The following is a 21985-nucleotide window of genomic DNA, read 5'->3' on the forward strand; positions in this document are numbered from 1 at the left end:
ATATGGCCAAAAAGAGTCTATGCCCCTTCTCCCAAAAATATGCATAGTAAAAGTTTCTAATTATGAAACTTGTCTTGTTTCTGCTCTGAATTATCCAGCGACATTAAGTAAAACTGGGTATTTTTTTTTGTAAACACTGGGATTATTCTTTCCTTTGCCACAGATCCCAAACCCATTCAGATATGGCACAAATTCACCCTCTATAGAAGAACATAACTATAGAAGCCATAAACAGGCAAATACAGAGTAAAAAAGTGAAAACTTAAAAAAAAAATAATTGAAAAAAAATTATTCTTCTCTTACCTTGAATAAGGTCTGGCATTTTTCCATCCTTATTTTTACAGTCTTCTTCATTATTAAGTGATGTATCCATATGCTGAACTTTAGCTTTTGAAGGGCTGTCATCTGCATTAGGATCTAAATAAACATGCTTGAAATGTAGCACAATGGACTTATCTTGACAGAGACGGGTTCTACAACTGCACTTCAATTTCAACTAGCTCTGTTTCTGTGCGCTACTAGTTACAAACATTCAGAGGAATTTTATAAGCATTATTATGTGACAGCATATTGAATGTGAAATACAAATCAGTAACGAAGTTTTAAATATTTTATAGCCTGGTTATAACTACATAAAAAATTTCTTAACAGATGTAAGTATTATAAATATAGTAGAATGCCACACAGCTATGCACAAAATTAGACACATTAATCAATAGGTTGCAGTCAAGAAAGCTAATCTGAATAGGATTCAATTTATTTCAAAACACTTTCCTAGTTTCAGAATGGCTATCTTTACTCTTCAGAGTGTGACACTGCTCATCTAGATTATTATAAAAATAATCTTCCCTTTAATTCTGAGGAGCTATTTTAAGACACCATTTACATACTAATAATATACATTAAAATTAAGTACATTAGTTTTAATTCAAATCTTTATTTTTCACACAGATCTGAGAATAAGGATGTCTCATAGCAATTTTTAGCCATTTCCTGTAGTGGCATGCAATTGTACCATCTGTCTATCTGGATGACATCGTACTACAAAAAGTTTTGAAAGACTGAACTGAGCGGAAAAGTCTCACAGATACCATGTTTCTACAATTTTATGAATATCAATGGCTAGTAAAACAGAAAGTTTTCTTCCACAAGTAAAAGCGACAGCTGTGCTTTAAGAATCCTGTCTGGCTTTCTGGACTGCAAATTAAATATTGGTATGGAGCTACAACTTGCTCCTTTTGCCCATAGGGAAAGGATCCTGGGAAGCAAGAGGGACTGGGATGGAAAGAGGGAGAGAGAACAAAGCTATATAAAACAGTGCTCTCTAGTTATGTTCTCCACGGAAGAACTTGTTCATCCATCAAATTTTCAATATAAACCTTACAAAATGCAACTTAGAATGTAAACACACGCTACAATTACTGACCAAACCTTTCAATTTGCCCTTAAATCAAGCTGATTTAGATAAAAGGGAGTTTACCCAAATTTTAACTATACAATTTACATCCCACTGAGCACACGTACATTCTTGCCATCTCCTCCTCATTACTGGAGCATCTGTAACAACCTAAAAATAAAACCCATTAATGTTAGATATTGTGTGTATAAAATCATTCCACAGGTATTTCATCAGAGTTAAACATTTATTTTTGTAAGGATATATGATCCGTAGTGTAAATCACTGAATGGATATTCAAAAAGTCAGTAAGTCAGTTACCTGGACACTTATTTGCTACAATGAATTTTTGCTAGAGCTTAAACAGACACACACACACAAACAAACAAATAAAAAAGCCCCAAATATCTGGTTTCAGAAAATACAGCAGTAAAACCAAATCAGGTTACGCGTACTCTGTTTAGAAGTTCCCAAAATCAAGGATGGATTTGCTGTGGATGTAGCGCAACTTCCTAGAAAAACAAAACTGTCTACAAAATATAGATGGAATTAATTATTTCTGTATCCATGATCTAAAACATACAGTCTTGAGCCAAGAAGAAATTTGAATTAAGTAGGTCAAAAGACAAAGTTGCTGCCAATAGTCAGTTTTGATTTTCTTTTTAAGCAGAAGTTTAAAAATGAAGGCTATGCAGACAGACTGAATTTGATAATCTGAAATCTCTCCGTTCTACAGCATTTGTTCTAGAGGAAAGACTTGATCTTCCAATATTACCATACTTTCTTTTTAATCAAAAAGAGTAGGATCAGTACAGGCTCTCATCCTTGAGCCTAGCTGCAATAGTATCACACAGAAAGAAAAATAGATCTTTTTTCCAGATGGGCACAACATAGCAAGCTTAAACACAGTAATATTGTGAACCCCACTTTGAAATCAGACACATCCTATGCACATTACACAGCATTAGCAAGAGATCTTGCCAAGAAACATTGCTTAACAAGCAGGATGTTGGTAGACGTTTAAATTGATGGAGAAAATTAATTTAATATATACTATAAAGAACACTAAGCACCTAAGTAAGCTTGTCATGAATCAGTGCTAAGGTACATCTTAAGAAGAAACTTCGCCAATGTCCTGCCCTGATGAAGGTGGTAAACATTTCTAAATACTGTTGCAATGTAAGCATCCACAGAAAACAATATGAAGATATCTTAATAAGGACATGCTTCTAAGGGTGCAGCCCCCCAAGAATTTAAGCTTACGGTGTTCGTGTGACCCCATGGCATTGTTGATAACATCACACTTCTCACACTTCCCTCTGTACTACCAGAATTTTTACCTTGCTCCTCTGAGAATTGCCACAAGTTGCTAACAAAGCAGAAACCAATTCAGAAAAGTCATAAAGGTATTTTCCTAGCAACAATGAAACAAGTTATTTTATACCTATCCACCCCAGCTGTGAACTGATTAAATATTAATATAGATATTTTGTGTTATTTGTGCACTCGAGTCATGGTTCTGTAGACTCAGGTAGCATGAGTATTCTTTTAAATAAGAGAAATACTTGTGATGTGTTGTGACAGTTGTTGTCACTTGTGTTGTGACAGGAGTGAGCAACAGGAGATCATGTCCAGAATAATCCTAGAAGAATTGTTAAGATGACAAAAAGCATTTGTAATAAAGGTTTAAAAGCAAGATTATCCTACCATCGAAAGCAGACTTTCCCACAATAACAGAAATTACTTTGGTTTTTTAATAAATATAAAACTTCTTGAATTCTTAGAGACATGTACCTTTATTTGTTTTCTTCCTTCTTTCTTCTCAATTGTTAATGCAACTTGCCTAACTTTTCTGTTCAGTTCAGAGCCTTTACCCTTAACTTCATCAGATTCTGCTATCTCAGGATAATGTTGTTTCTAGAAAATAAGGAAACACAAATCCTGAAGTCACACTTTATCCTACACAACTCATTCCAGATCTAGCACAGCTAATAACCGTGGAGGATACATCAACTTTTACATATACCTAGGAGAACTTATTAAAATGACTCTGCATAGAATCATGGAATACTTTAGCGGACCAAAGCCAAATCTTCTGCTCAAAACAGGGTTAACATTGAACACTGAATTGGTTGCACAGAGCTTTGTCCGCTTGGGTCTTAAAAACCTCCGAACAGGGAGGTTCCCCTACCTCTCCGGGCAACCTGCTCCAATGCTTGACTGCCCTCACAGTGAAAAACTTTTTTTTGTCAAGTAGGAATTGTTTGAATTTATGTTCCTGCCAAGTATATCCATTGAAGGCCTAATTCTGCCTTATTAATAGCCTCCCCAGAGGTATTGACTTCCAGTCAATTCTAGCTGCAGATTTCATTATTGGCATTACTAGTCAACCAAAACAGAATAAACTAAAAACTTAAGTGTCAGCAATGGGCAGGTGTACACCTCATTGATGAGAAGAATTTTAAATCCATTTATCACAGTTGCACAGGTGTAATACAAACACACACATTGTCACAAAAGCTTATCTAACCCCTTAATTTTATTTTTTTAAATTGTAATATGACTAGAAAGTTCTCTACTTAAATCATTACATTAAAAAAAACCCAAAACCATCAAACCAACCTGTAAAAACTTACCAGATATGCCAGTCTATGCTTGGAACCACAAACATGCATGAACATATTACTCAATCCTGTTTTACAGTGGCACAGTTGACATTCATAGAGAAAAGGGAAATTGTCTTTTGATCTGTATTCAATTATATAGTTAAGTCCTGTATTGATAACAAAAAAGTTAGGAAATCTGATGTTTGCTGAAACAAATAATCAGTGCTAGTTTCAAAAGAGACATTAAAGGAAATTATTACTACTGTATGCCAAACACATGAACCAAGGTTTTTACAACCATCAGCTATTTTATCTTTTAGACATCTAGACTTCTTCAACACCAAAAGTACAAAACTGATTTTTTTTTAAGATGCCTTATGTTTACCACATAGGGCTTGACAATTAAAAAAAAAATAATCTAAAAAAATAATAGCAACAATTCTTTTGTAACTATTTAGAAGGGAATGTGTGGAGTGGCTGGAAGACAACGGACATATTATGAGCAATCCAGACCAAGTAACTTTGTTGTAATAGCCGGGCAAGCAGGCTGAAGCTGTAACAAGCTGCAGGTGTTGTTAAGGACGTATGCCAAGGCCAAGGGAGACAAAGAAACTGTGTATTCACAGAGAGATAAGAGAGTTGGACAGAAAGATGAGAAAAAGTAGGATGTCTGCACAAGGGGGGATCAGTGTGTGGGTGCCACACCAGGACCAATCATAGGGGAGGTAGAAACATGTGAACGAGTAGTTTTAACCTGTCATCTTTTACATAACAAAGCGTGTGTAGCATGTGTATTTTTAGCTGGGGGTATAAATTGGTGTGAGTCTATTAATAGCACCAGTAGAGTATAAATTGCTGTGTATCCCTTAATAAAGTGGCACTAACTTGATCACACTGATTGTCTAAGTTGTGTCCGAGCCTTCTGCATCAACAGGAAAGTATTTTAATATATGCCCCTGCTGTTATTTTTCCTGTCCACTCCACTCTCCCTTCCCTCTGCAGAATGGGCAGTTTAACTGCAAAGAATAGTAAGGATCATCTATGTCAAAGTTTGTTTCTGTCATATCACCTTACAATGTTTCTAGAGAATATTCTCAACATGTGGTATCTACCCTAATCAAAAATATTCCAGGCCAAATCCAATGATTTTGTCACTGAGATCAGTCACTTTCATACCATGCTATACCATACTATTGGGTACTCATTTTAAACATTCTAAGATTTTATTATACATTACCTAATTTCATTTTTTTTAAAAGAAAAAAAAATCAAACAATACTCTTTAAAGGTAAACATCACACAAGCAAACAATTACAGTATTAAAAGCCCTCACCAAGTGCAGGTTCTGAATCTTTACACATATTAAGCTGTTCTTCCAAGGTCTGTCCATGAAACCTCTCTGGCTCAGTTTGCACTGTAAGATAAAAATCAATTTTGTGTGATCCCATATCATCTATCTATCAATCAGTCCTTGTGGTCTCAAGTCATGTCACAAAACCTTCCAAAATGAAACAAACACCTGTGTCTAACCTTTGGCCTAGAGAAAATATGCTGTGAAATTCACATTCAAGTGAATCCCTGCTTATACATGGCCCCACATCACAAATTAAGTCAGTTATTGAGAAGCATTATCCCCCCCCAATCCTATTTTCACTCTTCTTATAGCATTTTGTTTGCATATATTATTGTTTAATAACAACACATTACCGCAGATGGAAGCCACAATGAACAGAAATTAATTCCCAATGACTTGCTAAGGTCTAGACATACTTGTATCACTGTATCTCAAAGTATTTTATTTCTTCCACTTTTTTTTTGCATTAAATATTCTTACCATAATCAGGAAGTTTTACAGGTGTTTTCACTTGCTCCCCTGAGCCACTTGCTGTTTTAACTAAATAAAAAACAAACCAGAAATGAAAATAAAATTCTAAGCACAAAACCAAATTTGGCATGATAATGAATTTTTTTAAAGAAAACTCTTTGAGCTTTTGTTGACATGAGAAAAATAAGCTATGTTTAGTTTTGAATAGACTGTCAGATTTTTTAGTGAAAATGGACAAAAACCTTTACACCAAACAATAACAAAGGTATTTAATGTCAGGCAATTCAATAAAGCAGGCAGAGAGGAAGACCAGCCAAGCCACTAGTTAGCACACAACATGGGTTCAAACACACATCACAAAATTAAATTCTTAAATGGTGGCTTAAATTGCAAGTAATTATGGCTGTAATTTAGTTTACATAGAAGACAACCTGCAGCAAAGGAGAAGCCTGACCAATTCTCTACAGTGTAAATATCTTTTATTCTGTAATGAACAAAGCTTCATTTCATACATTTCAGGGCTACTTTAATCCAATACATCACAGCAATTCAGTTTAAATCCACTGAACCTGAGGTGTTTAAACTGCCCGATCACATACTGCCTGCCAGGGCACTTGACTCAGCCTGTAACTCTGATGTCTTTTTCAGAAGGTCTGCATTTATCCCCTCCCCAGTCAGTATTTATTTCTATCCACATAAGGCATATGATACAGCTGGGGCCGCAAAACCTTAAGAAAGATCAGACAGAGATGACCATATAACATTATCTGCCATTGAAGAACCTGGAGAGAGACAGACATGTGTATGAGATGAAACTCTGTGTTTGGGAGCAGAATGCCAAGCACGCAAAGGAAGCAAGTTGCTATTTCTTGAATAGGGGCTTAACACACTTGCTATAAGAATACAACAAAATTAGGATTTCTAAAATTAAGAAAGCTCAGCATTTTACTACATGGGAATAAACAAATAAATAAATTCCTAGCAGTGCCTTAAACAAGACACAGTTAAGGGCATATTTGGGTTTCTCCCCATCTCTTCAACGTCCCTCAACACTGTTACCCTTCTGTTGCAAGTAATCTCTTACTAAGACTTCAGATATGGCTTAGAAGTTGAACATAGGGCTTACAATAAACCCTATACAGAAGGTGGGAGAAAGAAGGCTTCAACCTATCCTATTGCATCAGAAAGAGACACATACACTTAGATTACAGAGATAATCTTCATGAAAACTCTTCTTGAGTATTTGTTACAAACTATATTGTACTGACAACTGAAAAAATTGCCATCTTGTTCCTGCCGATTAGATGTTGCTTAATACCAGCTGCATTACCACCAACCTTCTGAAATTACCTTAATGAAAAGAGTAGAAGAGTAAAAAACAAGAAATAAAGTGTTACGAAGATAAACCTGCAAAGACTCTAATAACACAATTCATATTCTGGTCACTAGAACTCATCCAGTTTTTCAGTGGCCAGCTGATCCTTTTAGAAAGGAAAAAAAAAAAAATAAAGATATATGGTGACTGTCTGCCAATTCACCTCTAAACATTTCAGGGCATCCATTTCATTAGATCCAGCTGCTAAAGATTATCCACTTATATTTCCTTTACAGTCTGTACAAATTCCCAGATTGGTAGGTACAATGCCTATGTATAACTTGGGCCACAACTTTCAAACCAAACCCTAGGAGTAGTGCACTGCAGAAACTTGTAAATACATTTTGGTGCATCATGAAACAGAAGTAGGCAAACTATTATGAACATAGTTAGACCCTCATTCCTTCTGGAACTAGACCAGTTCATAAAGACCGAGGAAGGTTTAATGATATATTAAACCTATTAAAAGTACTTTGCTTCAGCTAACTAAAATATTTTTAATAAGTTATTTAAAAAAAACCCATCAAACATAAAGTATACACCAAAACAAGTATTTCTACATGCTTTAAGCAGCATAGTTTTTTAAAATATATTTTAAATCTTGAAGGTCTTGAGTTCTTTAAGGTTTCTCAGAACTTTAATGTAGGCGATTTGTAGTATTGTAGCTAGCATTTTTTAATAAATTTTGCATACCTCCTGCTCATATTATTGATTTTATTGTCATAGGATTAGATATGTCATTAAAGAACGCAAGACAGTTCTTAAAGCACAAGTCTTGAGAAAATCTTTCTTGTTTGTTTCATACAACTACATCAGGGTGGGGAAAAAGGCACATGTCTAGAACAGAGTAGGAAGTGGAAAATTTTGCACTTACCAATGCCATGAGCTTTCAATGCTTCTTCAACCTAAGTTACCAAGTCATCAACCAACAAGGAAGACAGACAGACACTTTAGATTCAAGAAATGACAATGCAAGCATTTTATTATTTAGAAAATAAATTAGGTAATCTGTGGTGTTGATGTTAATCTCAAATGAATAGATAATTACATGAAACTTGAAAGAGACATACATCTTTTTTCCTAGATTGTCTATTATTTAAGTAATTCTGGTCTGCACTTATTAACAGCCATATATTCTCATGTATTGTCTTTACTAATACAGAATATGAGACACAAAGTTGTAACTACAGTTTTGTATATTAGTCCTGTCAGGAAATAAGTTCTACTTTATTGCAGTAAAAAAATAGTAAAGCAACAAACCTAGCTAAATACCTGAAACTGCACGTTTTAACAATACATTACAATTCAGATTATAAACGCATATTCTATTGCTAAATAAATCTGTAAAATCTGACAAAAGGTTCATTCAAAAACTGGTCTTACCGTCTTGTGTTTGAATCCGAGGAAATGAGTCTGCAAGTTTAATGCTGAAGCACACCAGATTTTGCAAATCTAGGTTAAAGAGAAGTATTTCTAGCGTCGCACGCATACCAACAGAGAAAAAATATGACCGATACTAAACCAAGTCTGCTATCAAAATATCAGTACATGTAAATTCTACAAAAGTACTACTCCTCCAAAGACAAACTAAAGCAGCTTCTATAACTTTTCTTTATGAGGCTCCAAGACCACCAAAATACAGTGAAACAAAAAGGAATCTCCACATCACATAGACATTTCAGATGTCTCCAGAACCCTGCAGCTATCTCATAGCGTATTTTTGTGGGGGTAAGTAGAGACAGATCCAAGACCTTCCTCACCCACTATTAACCTGTCTGAACCAGAGGCACCGCATACTGTAACAACCCAGGACACCTGCCTAAAATAAGCCAGTTCTCCTCCATGCTGTATTCAGGCTAACACACTTAACTCTGACCAGTTTAGGGCCTGCCTCTCTCATGCATATGAAGTTTTCCGATCACAGTTGCTTTATGCCTGGGCCGGTTCAGAACAGCAGCAGATTAGGATTAAATTCATGTGAATGAACAAAGGCAGTCCAAATATTTTCTCCTCCTCTATAAAATTCAAGATACTAAAAACCAGCAGCAATAAAACCGAGAACCAGATAAATTAGGATTTTTTTTCCCCCTCAACAGGAGCTGCAGTTTAATCTCCCACTTTAAAAGAACACTTTTATTTAGAAACACAGTAATATTAAAATTGTTAATTTTAATAAATTGATTCCCGACACACAACCAAGTCAAACATGACAGACAGCAAAGTAAGTTCAACTCCAGAACTACTTTCCCATTTTGCTCAAGGGGAGGGGAAAAAAAAAAAAAAAGTGCACACTTGACTTAGTCCAGCTTTGTTTTGCCAAAACTGTTTAGTGTTAGTTACAATTTTCAGCTAGGAATACTTACATTGCAGTAAAAAGGGTTTACTTGCTTCTTTATTTCAGCTTCAGGGTCCATGTTTGATCTTTAGATGACAAGGAAACTCTAGGAAAATTGCAAAAAGATTGCAAACTCTTGTTTTACCTTCACAATATCACTCATGTTCTTGTTCCACCTATTTAAGGGTCATGCATGCTCCCACTTCAATCTGTGCCTCACCTCCAGTTACGTTCAACCTTTACATCTCCAGGCTAGCGATCCTATTTTTAACTTGAGAGCAAAGGTACAGCGTGGAAAGAAACGATTCTTCTCTACGAGTTCCCCTCAGGAAACACAAAGCCACCGGAAGAAACTAAACTAATCCGAACGATTTCACGAGTTCCCCGCTCCTTTCCCGGGATGGAGAGACGCGCAGGCGCTGGGCCGGATGACACCGGGCGGCGCGGGCCGGGGCGGGCAGCGCGCCTCTGTAACGGGGGCGCGACGGGGCGGTGTGAGGCAGGCCCGCTGCCGCCCGGGGCCGCAGACCCCACGGGAACACCGGCGCCGAGAGCCAGCCGGCCCCGGGGCGGCACGGCACGGCACGGCACGGCGCGGGGGAGCGGCCTCGCCAGCACCTCCAGCCCTGCCGGGGAAGGGACGGGCACCTGCTCGCCGGGCAAACCGCCGGGCCGCTGCGGCGCCCAACTTACCCCCAGCCCGGGAGCGGGCAGCACCCGGAGCGCCCGAGGCGGCCGGCGACCCAGGGCCGCTCCCCGCTGCCGCACCGGCCCCGTCCCACCGCCCCGCTGGCAGGGTGGCTCCCCGCCGCGCCTACGGCCGCCGCGGCCCCCGCTCCTCCTCAGGCGGCCGCGGAGGGGCGGGCACCGAGGGAGAGCCGCCGCGTGCCGCCCGCCAGCCGCTCGGTCGCGCCCGCCGTTACGCTCCCACCGCCGCCGCCGGCAGGGCCCCCGGGGCGCACCGGGCAGGCAGGAACTGCGTCACGCCAGGCGCGGAAGGGGCGCGGGAGCCCGGCCGGCCCGGGGGGGACAAGACGGTAGCGGGGAACGAGAGCTCCGCGCCGACGGGAAGGCGCGGGGCGCGGCGGCGGAACGGTACCCCCCGGCCCGCCTCCCTCCGCCGCCGCTGGGGGCGCTGGCGCACACGCGCGTCGGTCCGCCGTCCGCTGTCGGAGGTAAGGCCCGAGCTGGCGTACGCTGCCGCCGCACCGGGACAGAAGGGCGGGCAGGGTCAGGGACTCCTATGCCGTCCCGCTCCGCAGCGGGGAGGAGGGAGGGGGGTGGCGGGTACCGCGCTAGCGATGTGTAGCCCGGGAGCTCCGCCCGCCGGCCGCGCCAGGTGCAGGCGGGGCCACCCCTACCCCGTCCTGGCGGCCGCCGGATGCTCGCACGTTGCTGCCCAGAATACACACACCCCCCGCAGCGCCGCCGCGCCTTGGGGCTCGGAGTTCCCCGGGACGGCACGGCGGGCTCCGTTGGCCGGCCCTGCGGTGGAGGGGGAGGCCGGTGCGGCGGCGCCTGTGCTCGGGAGAGGCGGAAATCCAGCGCGGGGTTTGCGGGGAGCTGAAGGAGCGGCGGCGACCTGCCGGCGAGGAGGTGAGGGAGGCAGGCCCGGCCGCCCAGCGCGGGGGAGGAGGGAGGGAGGGGGCCGAGCCGGCGGCGGCGGCGGCTCTCGGCGGCGCTTTGTTACGAGAGGGGAGAAGCCGGGGGGCTGCAGGGTGGGGCTGTCCCCGCCGCCGCCGCCGCAGAGCGCGGGCTCCGCGGGCGCTGGGTGACAGCGTGGCCGTTTGCGGTGCCTCCCGCCGCGGCAGATGTCCCTGAAGCCGCGCCAGCCGCAGCCCGCATGCTCGCCCTGGGTGGAGCGGCCGTCTTTGTCGAGCCGGGACCCGCTCTCCGTTCTCGGGCAAGCAGAAGAGGAGCTAGCGAGGAAATAAAAACAAGCTCGAGTTAATGTCTGAGAAGTTCGGGTGCAGGAGAGTCTGGTAGGATTCCTGTTTGTGCCTATTTCTGATGAATTTCAGACAATCGTTCGAAATAACCTGCGTCCATTACCTTTCTTTGCACAAACTGCTTTGGATGTCCTCCATAGGTAGTGGGATGACCCGCTTAAAATGCCTCTATGTGTGTGTATGTGTAATATTACCTGTATTTTTAAAAATACCTTTGCGTGTATTTGTATATAAAATCTGCAGGAGAAATTTTTGGCGAAGTACTGTTGATTTTTAACCAATATTTTGTTATTTGCTGGATGATCCATGATCACTATTAATTTGTATTAAAAAGGGGTGGTGGGAAATGGGGGGGGGGAAAGCACCCAAAGAGTTTGTTCGTCTGTTTTATCTGATTATATTGTAACACAATTTCCACATAGATCTCATTCATATTTGTAATACGCACCTAATTACCTAGTGATTTCAAGTCTCAAGGTAGACAGGGTCAGGCCTGGAGCACTCTGAGGGAAGCTCGGTGAGGAAAACCTAACATTTGAGGAAGAAGGACACTGTTTACTGCTGGTTCTGCCATTCAAATGAAATACAAACCTGTTGTTGTGACTAGTTAGGGTCATTGCATTTCCATACCTTTCTTTTACCCGCCACTGGATGAAAAAGACAGAATTATGATTTCTTTCCAGTGCTTTTAATTACTGACTATGCTTAAAGCTTCATCTGCAATTTTAAGTTGGATAAATAAATATTCTTTTTCTCATACTTTTAACACATTCTGGTAATAATCCTGTTGGCATTAGTAAATGAATTCCACTTTCACACCATTAAGTGACCACAGTTTGCTAGCAAATTATTTTGGGTTTGGTTAGTGTAACCTTAATGTTTAGGTTAAATCTTCCACTGTAACTTTCTCTTTGCTTTTTTCTTATGCCTAAAAAAATTATTTCAGGGACTGAAAATGCTCACACATGCCAACATGAAGTGGTCTGTGTTTTTTTAAATGGGCTTCTTTACAGCTGGTTGGATTTCAGGTGTACATTTAGGTGTGTGTATGCAAAGTAATACATATGTACACTTCTTCACTTGTGTGATTTTTTTTTTTTTCCCCAAAGGTATTTTTCCAGCAGATCATAGCACATCCCTTACAATCTTTAAAAGAAGAATGCCATGCAACATTTCAAAGGAAAAATGAGGAGTTGATATATATATTTATTATTTTAAAGGAATAAAGGTTTGTGTGAGAAGACAAATACATAGGATACTGATTTGTTTTAAGGCAAGTTGTGAATTGAGCCATGCCAGGAGAAGATATTTAGCATAAACTACTTCCTTACTGCACATGTCTTAGAGCCTGGGCACCTGTAAGAGTGGGAGAAGCCTTCCATGCTTTGTTTCTTAGAATTTACTGTGCAACTGTCTTCATATGCCCACACATTCCCAAATGAATCCTGTTTACTGTATGAGCTATATGCAGTGAACTATTTCAATTTCAGCACAGATTCCTACTAGGATAAATTATATCCTAGGCATATGTCCTGAAAGGATCTTTTAGCCTCAAAATGGAAATTGTTTGAGCTTGTGAGAGTCCTTTCTCATATTCTGCAGAGGCCCTAGCAGGCTGCCAGAAGGTGATTGATACGCATAAAGAATAGACGTGACTATAAATATATGGTGGTGGTTTGTTGCAGCTTCTCAGTATTCTAGGTTCTCTGACATCTCAGAGTGCTTTCCATTCATCTAATTGAAAATGGGCTTTAATATATTGAAGCCAGCAGTCTAAGCAGGTGAGCTTTAAAAGAATCTTCAAGAACTCTTTTCTTGTGTGCAGTAAGTGCATTAAACTGCTTTCACCAGTTCTTGAGTTCTTTTATGCATCCTAGATCATAATCCTGGCTTTTTCATGGAAAGGACACAAGTACAGTGTATATGTGTAGGAAAGAATATTTAGGGATGTTACGGGGGAAGGGAAGACTAATATACTGTATTCTTCTCAGATTAGGACCTACGTTTCTGCTCTTAAATGTACAGTATTTAGGCTTATGACTGGGGATCTCAGATGCTAGCACAGTAAAAATATTAGTAGTGATAGTGTGGTATATAAGTGATTCTTAAGAGTTTGCTGTAGCTGGATCCATGAAAGATCAACTTTTATTCTAGTACGTAGCTTGTTAATATATATGAAATCATATTTGGAATCAGTTGATCTCTGCCAGTCTGTGTGGCTAAATATTTAGCACTTGAAATCCAGAAGTCCCGGTATCATCGTTTAACTTTTTGAAAATACATTGTTTCTCTAATTAAAGGGATTTCTGTGCGCAAATGTTTCACAATTTTTGGTCTGAGATTCTCACACCTTTTCAAAGCTAGAAAAAAGATTGATACGCATCAGCAGACGGCAGAATCACACAGTTTCTCATCCTGGCTTTTCAGGGTCATAAGCTATTGGACCTTATGACTTGCTGATGGGACTGCTTTTTGTCCTGTTCTTCAGTGAAACTGAGGCTAAGGCAGGTTGAAGCATCAATATTTAGTCCCAAGAATTTAATTTCAGCAGCTGTCCAAAGCAGCTCAATGGTTTGGAATGGTACAGTAAGTATGTTAGTAAAATATATTAGTAGACAGTCTGTTTCATTATAGGTCTCTTATTTTACATGTTTTGAGAGCTGTTTCATGGAGCAAAGTTGCCAGTTTTCAGTATATCTTTGTTAGGATGTCCATTTCCTGACTTTTGCTTATTTTTTTAATTTATTTTTCATTTAAGGAACTTCTGAAGCAGATGTTCTCTTCTGTCTCTTAGACTTAGACGTTATAATAATTGGTATGTGATACTTTCAAGTTTGTTTATGTACACTTAGTTTGTTCTGTAGGATTATAAGTGTTTAAGAAGTCCTGTCACCAACATGTCGGGTGACTAAGTTTTCACAGAAAGTAATAAATAACTTTATATAGTTTGATGGAGGAAATGCTGGATCAGGGAACTGTCTTCTTAGACTTAATCACCCAGTTCTTTTCCCTCTTCCACCTTTTTTCTTTCTTGCAAAACAAACAACTCTGTTTCCTATGGATCTTTCCCTTTGTCCCCTAATTCCTGTCTGCTGCAAAAGCTCCAGCTTTCCCATGTCATGACACCAGCATTTGGTAAAAGACTGCAGAACTGTGACTAGCTAGGAACCACACAGGTGCCGGCTGTCCACTCAATAAATGCCCGGTGATTACCCAGTTGAGCAGTGACAGAAAGTACAAACTGAGTGGGGTTTGCCTCTTTTTTTCAGTAGGGATACAACTTAGCTACAGCTACTGACTTCATGCCTTTGACTTAAGGGCAGACTATTCCTTATTTCTATTCACTTTGTTTCAGTTCCGCTATTCTAGGCTTTGTTCTACTGCCTCCTCTATTCTTTGATTCCTCTTCATTTTGCTGGGTTTTGTCTTATTTTATGGGCTGCCTGAGAAAACTCCTGTTCTTACCACAGACTTGGGTTCTCATTTTAATATTAGTTAATCTGCTAATTTTCTTTGTAAATATACGTAGTTACTTTCACTGAAAGAGATGAGAATAACTGTAAGTATTGAGATGTTTGGAGAAAAGAGATTACGAAGATAGTATGAAGAGAGTGCTAGTGCAGTGGAGTTAAAGAAAAAATTCTGAAAAGAGGAAGTCTGATGGTGATGTCTGTTGCATCTTCAAGTAACATTATAAGGGAAGTAGTGGAAACAGTGGGCAAAATACTAGAAAATTTGTTTTGGGAGAGTCCTAGACTCTTAGGAATATGAACCAATTATCTCATTATATATGTTCCACCTCTGAGTTTTACAACTAAAACCAGAAAAAATGTAAGCTAAATCAGCATTACTTCCCCTTTTTCTGCTTAATAATCCAGAACGTTTTGCCCAAAATATAAAAGTAATCAGGGCAACACAGTTGTAGAGGAAAGGAATGGGGAAAGAAGTATGCAAAGACAAAAGAAAAAACTACATTTTGCAGCACAGTCATGTGTTAATAATTCAAAGAAGCACTGCTTTATTTTTATTTTTTTTATGGCTAAGAATTCCCTGGTATCAAAGTACCCTTTTTCTGTTGCCTGTCTAAGTCCTAGGCTTGAGAAGAGAGGCAGTTGTTAACTTGGTGTAATTATATAGCAGTGGCTGTATTGAGTGAGGTCAAAATTCTTTTTAGCCTGGTCATTTGCTCCTGAGATGACCGGCAGTGCAAGCATAAGAAAGAGTGCCACATGCACAGAGTCAGCAGTAAAGGATGAAGGACCTGTACCTTCAGAACAGTTAGTTCCCATAATTAATTCATGTCTTGCAACACTTGTATCTTCTCTGTATTGTAATACTGGTCAGGATCCTGCTGCCTATTGGATGTCAGTCAAGAAGGGCTGAGCATGAGGGAGAACCAAACTGACAGAAGTCTTTAAAAAGATAACTTCTTACTACCATTTCTCATACAAATTTCAAATATTATGGAGACGGAATTAGTTATACACAGTCAACAAGGGCAGAAAGGTGGCTTTACACTTAAACCTGAAGCTGTTATGGGCTGGATTTCAGAACCTGTACCACAGTTCAGGACTTTGAAAACTCTCCAGGTGTTAACAAAGTGCAATGAATAGGAAAACAAGTTATTAAACAAGTTACTAAGTAAATTGAATACTGAGTATTTTGTATGAAGATAGATCTTAACAAAGAGGAGAGATAGTGTACTTCTGTAACTGTGTAGCTACTAAAGTTGCAATATAGAATTATACTATAATTATAATATAATTATACTGTATCTTACCTGAATGTTTCATTATGTACTCCAGAAGGATTCACAAACTATTCTAGAAAATGAAGTGTGTTAGAATCAGAATCTATGCTTAGGAGTTACTTGCTGAAACATGGTTTCCTGATACTGTAACCAGTTCTAATTTGTGTGTTTGTTTTGTTTTGTTTTTTCTTTCAACATTGTTTTCATAGGATTTTTGGCTTCTTGGAGAAACAGTAGAAAATGCAAAACGAAATAATAAAGCCTGCTAAATACTTCTCAGAAGTGGAGAAGAGTGTGCTGCTTGCATTAGTTGAAAAATACAAATACGTACTTGAATGTAAAAAAAGTGATGCAAGAACGATTGCTCTGAAACAACGTACCTGGCAAGCACTAGCTCATGAATATAATTCACAGCCCAGTGTATCACTGCGAGACTTCAAACAGTTAAAGAAATGCTGGGAAAATATCAAGGCACGGACAAAAAAGATAATGGCACATGAGAGGCGGGAGAAGGTAAAAAGAAGTATTAGTCCACTTATAAATACTCACATCATAGGGAAAGAGAAGATTGCCAGCATAATGCCTGAGCAAATGTACTTTTTGCAGAGCCCACCAGAAGAAGATTCTGAATATCAGCCTGATGCTTCTAATCAAGGTATAAATGTTACTGTAATGTTGCAAGTCGTATTTTTTTGTATGTGATTTTGCCAGTGATTCTCTTTCAGCAGTCTAAATCTCCCACTTAGCTGTGACTGCTGGTTATAGAAAAGTAATTTCAGAGCTATGATATTCCAAGACTCTGTATTTCCCTAGCTCCCCAGGAGTTAAACTCAGATTTTACTCAGTTTTTTCCAGCATTTTTGTAGCATTGCAGTAGCCATCATGCTGGCTTTCCAGAGAACAGTCCCAAGGATAGTTTGATCCTTTATAAAGTAGCCTTTTGCTGGGAAAAGGTTGTCTGAGCATGGAAAAAAAAAAAAGCCACCAGCAGCAAATTGATACACAATTGTCTGCTGCAAGAGTTCCCTGCAGGTCTTTTCTCCTTTGTTTTCAAGGACTAAAAAGAGTATGTAGAGCCATATTTCACACTGCAGTCCACATTGGAGAATGGCCTTTCCGGAAAAGTTCAGCACTACATTCTTCTTTGTTTGGCAAGCGTACAGAGAAGGCATAATCCAAAACCAGAAGGAAGGGTGGCTACAGCAGTTACTTGCAAACTTCACTATGTCAAGATCACACATATAAGACTATCCTTGCTCAAAAGACAACAGTAACTACATTGTTAGATAACATTCTTACAATGTTTCTTTCATAATTATATTTACCGTAAGTAGTCATCAGGATTTGTAAAGGAATGTATTTAGAGACCCTTATTTGCAGTGGTAACTTTTATTCCGTTAGTAGTTTCTTTTATTTTAGAAGAATTGATAGAACCTTCCCAAAGTTAGAATAACGTAAATTTTCCTTAAAATATACACCACTGTGTTTACAATATGCACAATAATGATAAGGAAGGAATAAATAATATTCTTTGTAGTATTCCTTCAGCCTCTTGGTATTCATGTTGATACAGCTCTTCACCTGATACTCAGATCTTTCGTAACAATATTGCAAATCATATATGGATTTGGCTTAAACAACTGCATTAAGGTTCAGCTCCAGGCTCAGCCACCTAAATTTAGATGTCTACTTATAAATGTCTACATTCACTTCAGTATTCTGAGCTGCTGTCATAGCCATAGAGGTTTATCAACAGAGCCCAAAGTGGTTCAGTTCAGCTCATGGTGCCCTTAGTATTCTGTAACAGAACTGCATTATGTAATGGCTCCTGTACTATGGTACAGAAGCACAAGGTTTAGATGCATACACCAATAACTAAATTACTGCAAGTTCATGTTTCTTGAGGGAGAAGAAGGGAATACTGTAATACTTCTTCCTCTTATGTTTTGCAGAGTCATTTGTTGTCTCAAATAGAGAACTTTGTGATGAAGAGAAAGAGCTGGTACATTTCCCAGTATGTGAAGGTACCTCCCAACCTGAGCCTTCATGTTCTGATGTCAGAATAGCAGCAGATAAGAACTACAGAAGTAAAGCATCTCAGGAAAGTGCTCTGAAAAAGATGCATGAGGAAGAACATCATCAGCAAATGTCAATTTTGCAACTGCAGTTAATCCAAATGAATGAAGTTCATGTGGCAAAAATACAGCAAATAGAAAGAGAGTGTGAGATGGCTGAAGAAGAACACAGGATAAAAATGGAAGTGCTAAATAAAAAGAAAATGTATTGGGAGAGAAAACTGCAGACCATCACAAAAGAATGGCCTGTATCATCGTTTAACAGACCCTTTCCTAATTCACCCTAGAACATAAAGGGCCAGAGAGTCAGTCTGATTGAGCACATTTATGAGTAACGTGCACTGGAAAGAGGATGTTTTAATGTGAATGTACAGTGACAGGATAGGTGCCTGGCTGATAGTGAACACACTTTGACTCTTAATGTTTAGGGAAACAGTGGTAGAGTCCACCAAGGGGAAAACTGTATTGTTCAATTGTAGGTAGTTCTGATTTGTTTAACTCTCAGACATACACAGTGTTCTAAAATGTGAATGTATTTTCCCCTCTCAGAATACCCTAACATTCTTTTGAAATTTAAGGTACTCTGGGTATTCTTACATTGTTGTTCTTGAGAAAACATAACAGCTTTAAACATCAGGTTATAGTGTTTATTTTGATTTCTATTTCTTTCTATCAACTATTTCCCAAATAAAAGCAAGGTTTGGAGTTGCTCTCTGCTATTGAGACAAAAGGTGATTGACAGATATTGGTTGGATTGTTATGCTGGGGCTTAGGGAAAAAAAACCCTTCTCTAGTTAATATAGTTCATAACTTATTCTTCATAGAAGATGTGAAAATGAAGGAAGTAGGAAAAGGACCACCATAGTAACAGAGTCCTTTGCTTATGAAGAACAGTAATATTTTCCAGCTGGCTGGCTGATTGAGAGAACGGTTGTGGAGGAGGTCTCTAGTTCTTTGAGCCTTGGCCCTTAAAAAGTTGGAAAGAAGGTGAGTTCTTCCTCAAAAGCCATCGTGCTTGTCCTTTCTTTTCCAGGCCCATCTTGTATTCAAGTAGAATACCAAAATAGGAGGGTTGCATGCTGCTGCCAGCGGTGTGCTGTTCACCTGGAGTCATTCTGAGGGAAAGAGCTTTTCGACAATTCATAAAGCTTTTAAAATGTAGTGAGCCGGCCAGTCTATTGGCAAAGTCTCCCTCTATCTCCCTATGCAGTACTTGGTGTAGCAACTAGCTTGAGTATTTCAACCTCTCCCTAGCTAGAACAAAAGACTAACACTCGTCCTCTTTTTCTTCATGTAGGGTGGGAACAGTTTAAGGGAATATTTCCTGTCTTGGAGCAGTGTTCTGTTTTGTTCTGTCTTACGTGTTACGGTGGTGTGTTTCTTGCCTTTGCTGTCATTGAGGGGTGATGGACATTATTCGTATGAAAACATTCACATGAAGGTCCCTATGGAGTTTGGAGGTCTAGAATAGTTGATGGTAGGAAAGCACAAATAAAGATAATCCTTCCCCAGGCATTCATTTAGTCTAGTGGGGCAAGGGTTAAGAAAACATGAAGTACAGAACTCTGCAAAGATTCATAAGAACTTCCGATGTGTGAAAAGCTGTTTCGCAGAAAGGTGTATAACTGTTATTTGAAGCAGTGAGAAAAATGAACAAACCCATAATTTTTCATTGAAAAACCTGAGTATCCCATTATTCAATAACAGGATTTGTGAGGGCAATCCATACAGTGAGCAACATACTCAAAGTAGAATATGTTACAAAACATACATTCCAGTTACACTCCTGTCTCTACCCTGGATGTTCTTTCTAGTGGAGTGAGTGTCTTTTGGCTATATTTGGAGTTTGGGGTTTTTTGTGTTTCTTTTTATTGAACTGCTTTCCCTGCTGGTGATTCATCTTTGCAAGCACTGCCATTATCTACCACAGTACTCACTGTGGTTAGCGCTGTGGTACATGCGTTGTTCCCTTCAACGTGCTAACACCAGCAATTGCAATGGGGGTGATTTATTACAACTTACTTTATATGACAGAGAAAAGAAAATCCGCAGAGCTGCTGCAAGATCAAAAAAATAGGCCATGTATGAAATCTGAAGACAGATCTTTTTCACAGCAAATTCAGTTTTCTTATAAATCGGCTGTAAGGAAGCACAGGACTTCCAAAGAAGAATATAATTACGGACACATTTTTTTTCTGCTGAATGGAAACACTATTGGAGGGTATAATAGCAGTAGAGGCAAAAGAAAGAAGTAAACAGGAGAGAGGACCTTGTTCTGGGGTTGCATTCTGTGGTCTAGGAGATGGGTCAGTTATTTGAGTGGTTATGACAACTGTTCAGGCACCATCTGGAAAAAAAAGAATAGGAAAGGCATTTGTCTTAATTAATGATGGGATTCCTTCCATACTGCTTCTAAGTGAAAGTAATTTGAAGCTATGAAATTGAAACCATGTATATTAAGTCTCAAAAGGTGACAAATGGAAACAGTTTCAGCACTGTGAAGAGAGCAAGAACAGAGAGGCAATCCAGGTCTAGATAGCCCTGTGAGGAGGTGTGAAATAGCCCAGGGAGAATCTCATGAAATGTGAGATTAGGGTAGTTTTGACTCCTGGAAGTTACACCATCACTCATGAAAGATTGTGCGGGGTTTTTTATATTAAAAAATCATTTAAAATATGCATGTTTTCAGACTGTACTAAGTGGGCAATGCCTTGCATTTTGGTATATATGCTTATTCTCAGACCAAAAGTTATAGTTCTTAGGCTGAACAATAGACCCTTTTAATTCAGCTTCTATTTAAAGAAAGATCCAGGAGAAAAATTAGAAAGAGCCAAGATGAAGACATGAAAGAAAGAATGATCAGTACATGCATAGAGGAAGAATAAGAATGTCACACCTAACACAAATGGTACAAAATGCTTTTGTGGTACAGGTAATTGATGGCTTACTGGTGACACAGGCTTTTGCTTTCCCATCTGTAGTTGACTGTTGGTTGTTGTAAGGTTGGGTGACAGACACAGAAAAAAGTAGAAGATCAACAAGACAAAATAATGTGTCTCCTTGCCAGGCTTTGGCTTCTCGATCTAAAGGCTTTATAAAGTGATTGGAGTTTAAATGACTTGAGAAATGTAGCTTTTACCATTTGTTATTTTTTTACAATTACTTCCTCTGGTATTAAGAGTTTATTTTTTCTTTTGTTTAACTTTACTTATATGTAATATAGCCATCTCAGACAATATGTCTACTTGTTCCTCTCCCTTTTTTCTAGGTTACATCATTCAAATACTTTCACTATATTGTGTTTTCCTGTTAACCATTTGGCCAAGCTATATAGGTGATTTCCCAAGGGTTCTCCACAGATAAAATACAGCAGTGTTTGAAGAAGAAGAACATGCTTGTTCTTCTTCTCTGGATTTGTTAAACAAGTTGCTGGCAAGAATGAACTTAAAAGATACACTGGGCAAAATGAGCCCTGCTTGACTCCCTAAGAAAAAATATATACCAGACATTTAGTGGCTGTTGTTCTCAACCTCTGTGTTCTTATGAAGGGAAACTATGATCTCCTAGACAATGGGTGGTGAATTCCTTTATGGTCCCCAAATTGATATGAGCCTGGCTCCAAGTGCTGTCTCTCCTTGGAGATCATCTAACTTGTTATCTGGTACAATCTTTTT

At 39.4% G+C, this 21985-nt stretch overlaps 2 protein-coding genes across 24 annotated transcripts in view; one reads left to right on the plus strand and one right to left on the minus strand.

The window, feature by feature from the left end:
- Nucleotides 1-10633, minus strand: part of LOC130145479 (uncharacterized) — a 23252-nt gene extending 12619 nt beyond the window's left edge. The window contains exons 1-10 of one of the 4 annotated variants that reach the window (XR_008820582.1): nt 9758-10113; nt 9566-9643; nt 8586-8654; nt 8077-8107; nt 5837-5896; nt 5336-5416; nt 4033-4169; nt 3191-3313; nt 1525-1567; nt 304-417 (exon numbers count right to left, since the gene is read on the minus strand). Coding sequence is in view for 3 of the 4 variants with exons in the window: in XM_056330276.1 (XP_056186251.1) it covers nt 304-417; nt 1525-1567; nt 3191-3313; nt 4033-4169; nt 5336-5416; nt 5837-5896; nt 8077-8107; nt 8586-8654; nt 9566-9616 (709 nt within the window). In the remaining variant the exon portion in view is untranslated. Of the gene's footprint in view, nt 1-303; nt 418-1524; nt 1568-3190; nt 3314-4032; nt 4170-5335; nt 5417-5836; nt 5897-8076; nt 8108-8585; nt 8655-9565; nt 9644-9757; nt 10114-10230; nt 10362-10499 lie in introns of those variants that run through there. The other 3 variants (XM_056330276.1, XM_056330275.1, XM_056330274.1) reach the window with 3 other exon arrangements.
- On the plus strand, nt 9938-21549 carry MSANTD3 (Myb/SANT DNA binding domain containing 3). 20 transcript variants are annotated; one of them, XM_056330288.1, is made up of 5 exons: nt 10592-10712; nt 13188-13267; nt 14245-14301; nt 16446-16891; nt 18189-21549. In XM_056330288.1, the coding sequence occupies exons 4-5, from the start codon at nt 16477-16479 to the stop codon at nt 18596-18598; spliced, it is 825 nt and encodes a 274-aa protein (XP_056186263.1). In that variant the 5' UTR covers nt 10592-10712; nt 13188-13267; nt 14245-14301; nt 16446-16476; the 3' UTR covers nt 18599-21549. The 20 variants fall into 20 exon arrangements, 17 of the variants coding, with proteins under 17 accessions (XP_056186253.1, XP_056186255.1, XP_056186252.1 ...); XM_056330287.1 differs by lacking the exon at nt 10592-10712 and adding an exon at nt 10784-11133 and having other exon boundaries at nt 11349-13267; XM_056330291.1 differs by lacking the exons at nt 10592-10712; nt 13188-13267 and adding exons at nt 10784-11133; nt 11349-11519.
- Nucleotides 21550-21985: the final 436 nt, after the last annotated feature.

Source organism: Falco biarmicus, chromosome 3, assembly GCF_023638135.1.
Source record: "Falco biarmicus isolate bFalBia1 chromosome 3, bFalBia1.pri, whole genome shotgun sequence".
In the NCBI taxonomy this organism is placed as follows: domain Eukaryota; kingdom Metazoa; phylum Chordata; class Aves; order Falconiformes; family Falconidae; genus Falco; species Falco biarmicus.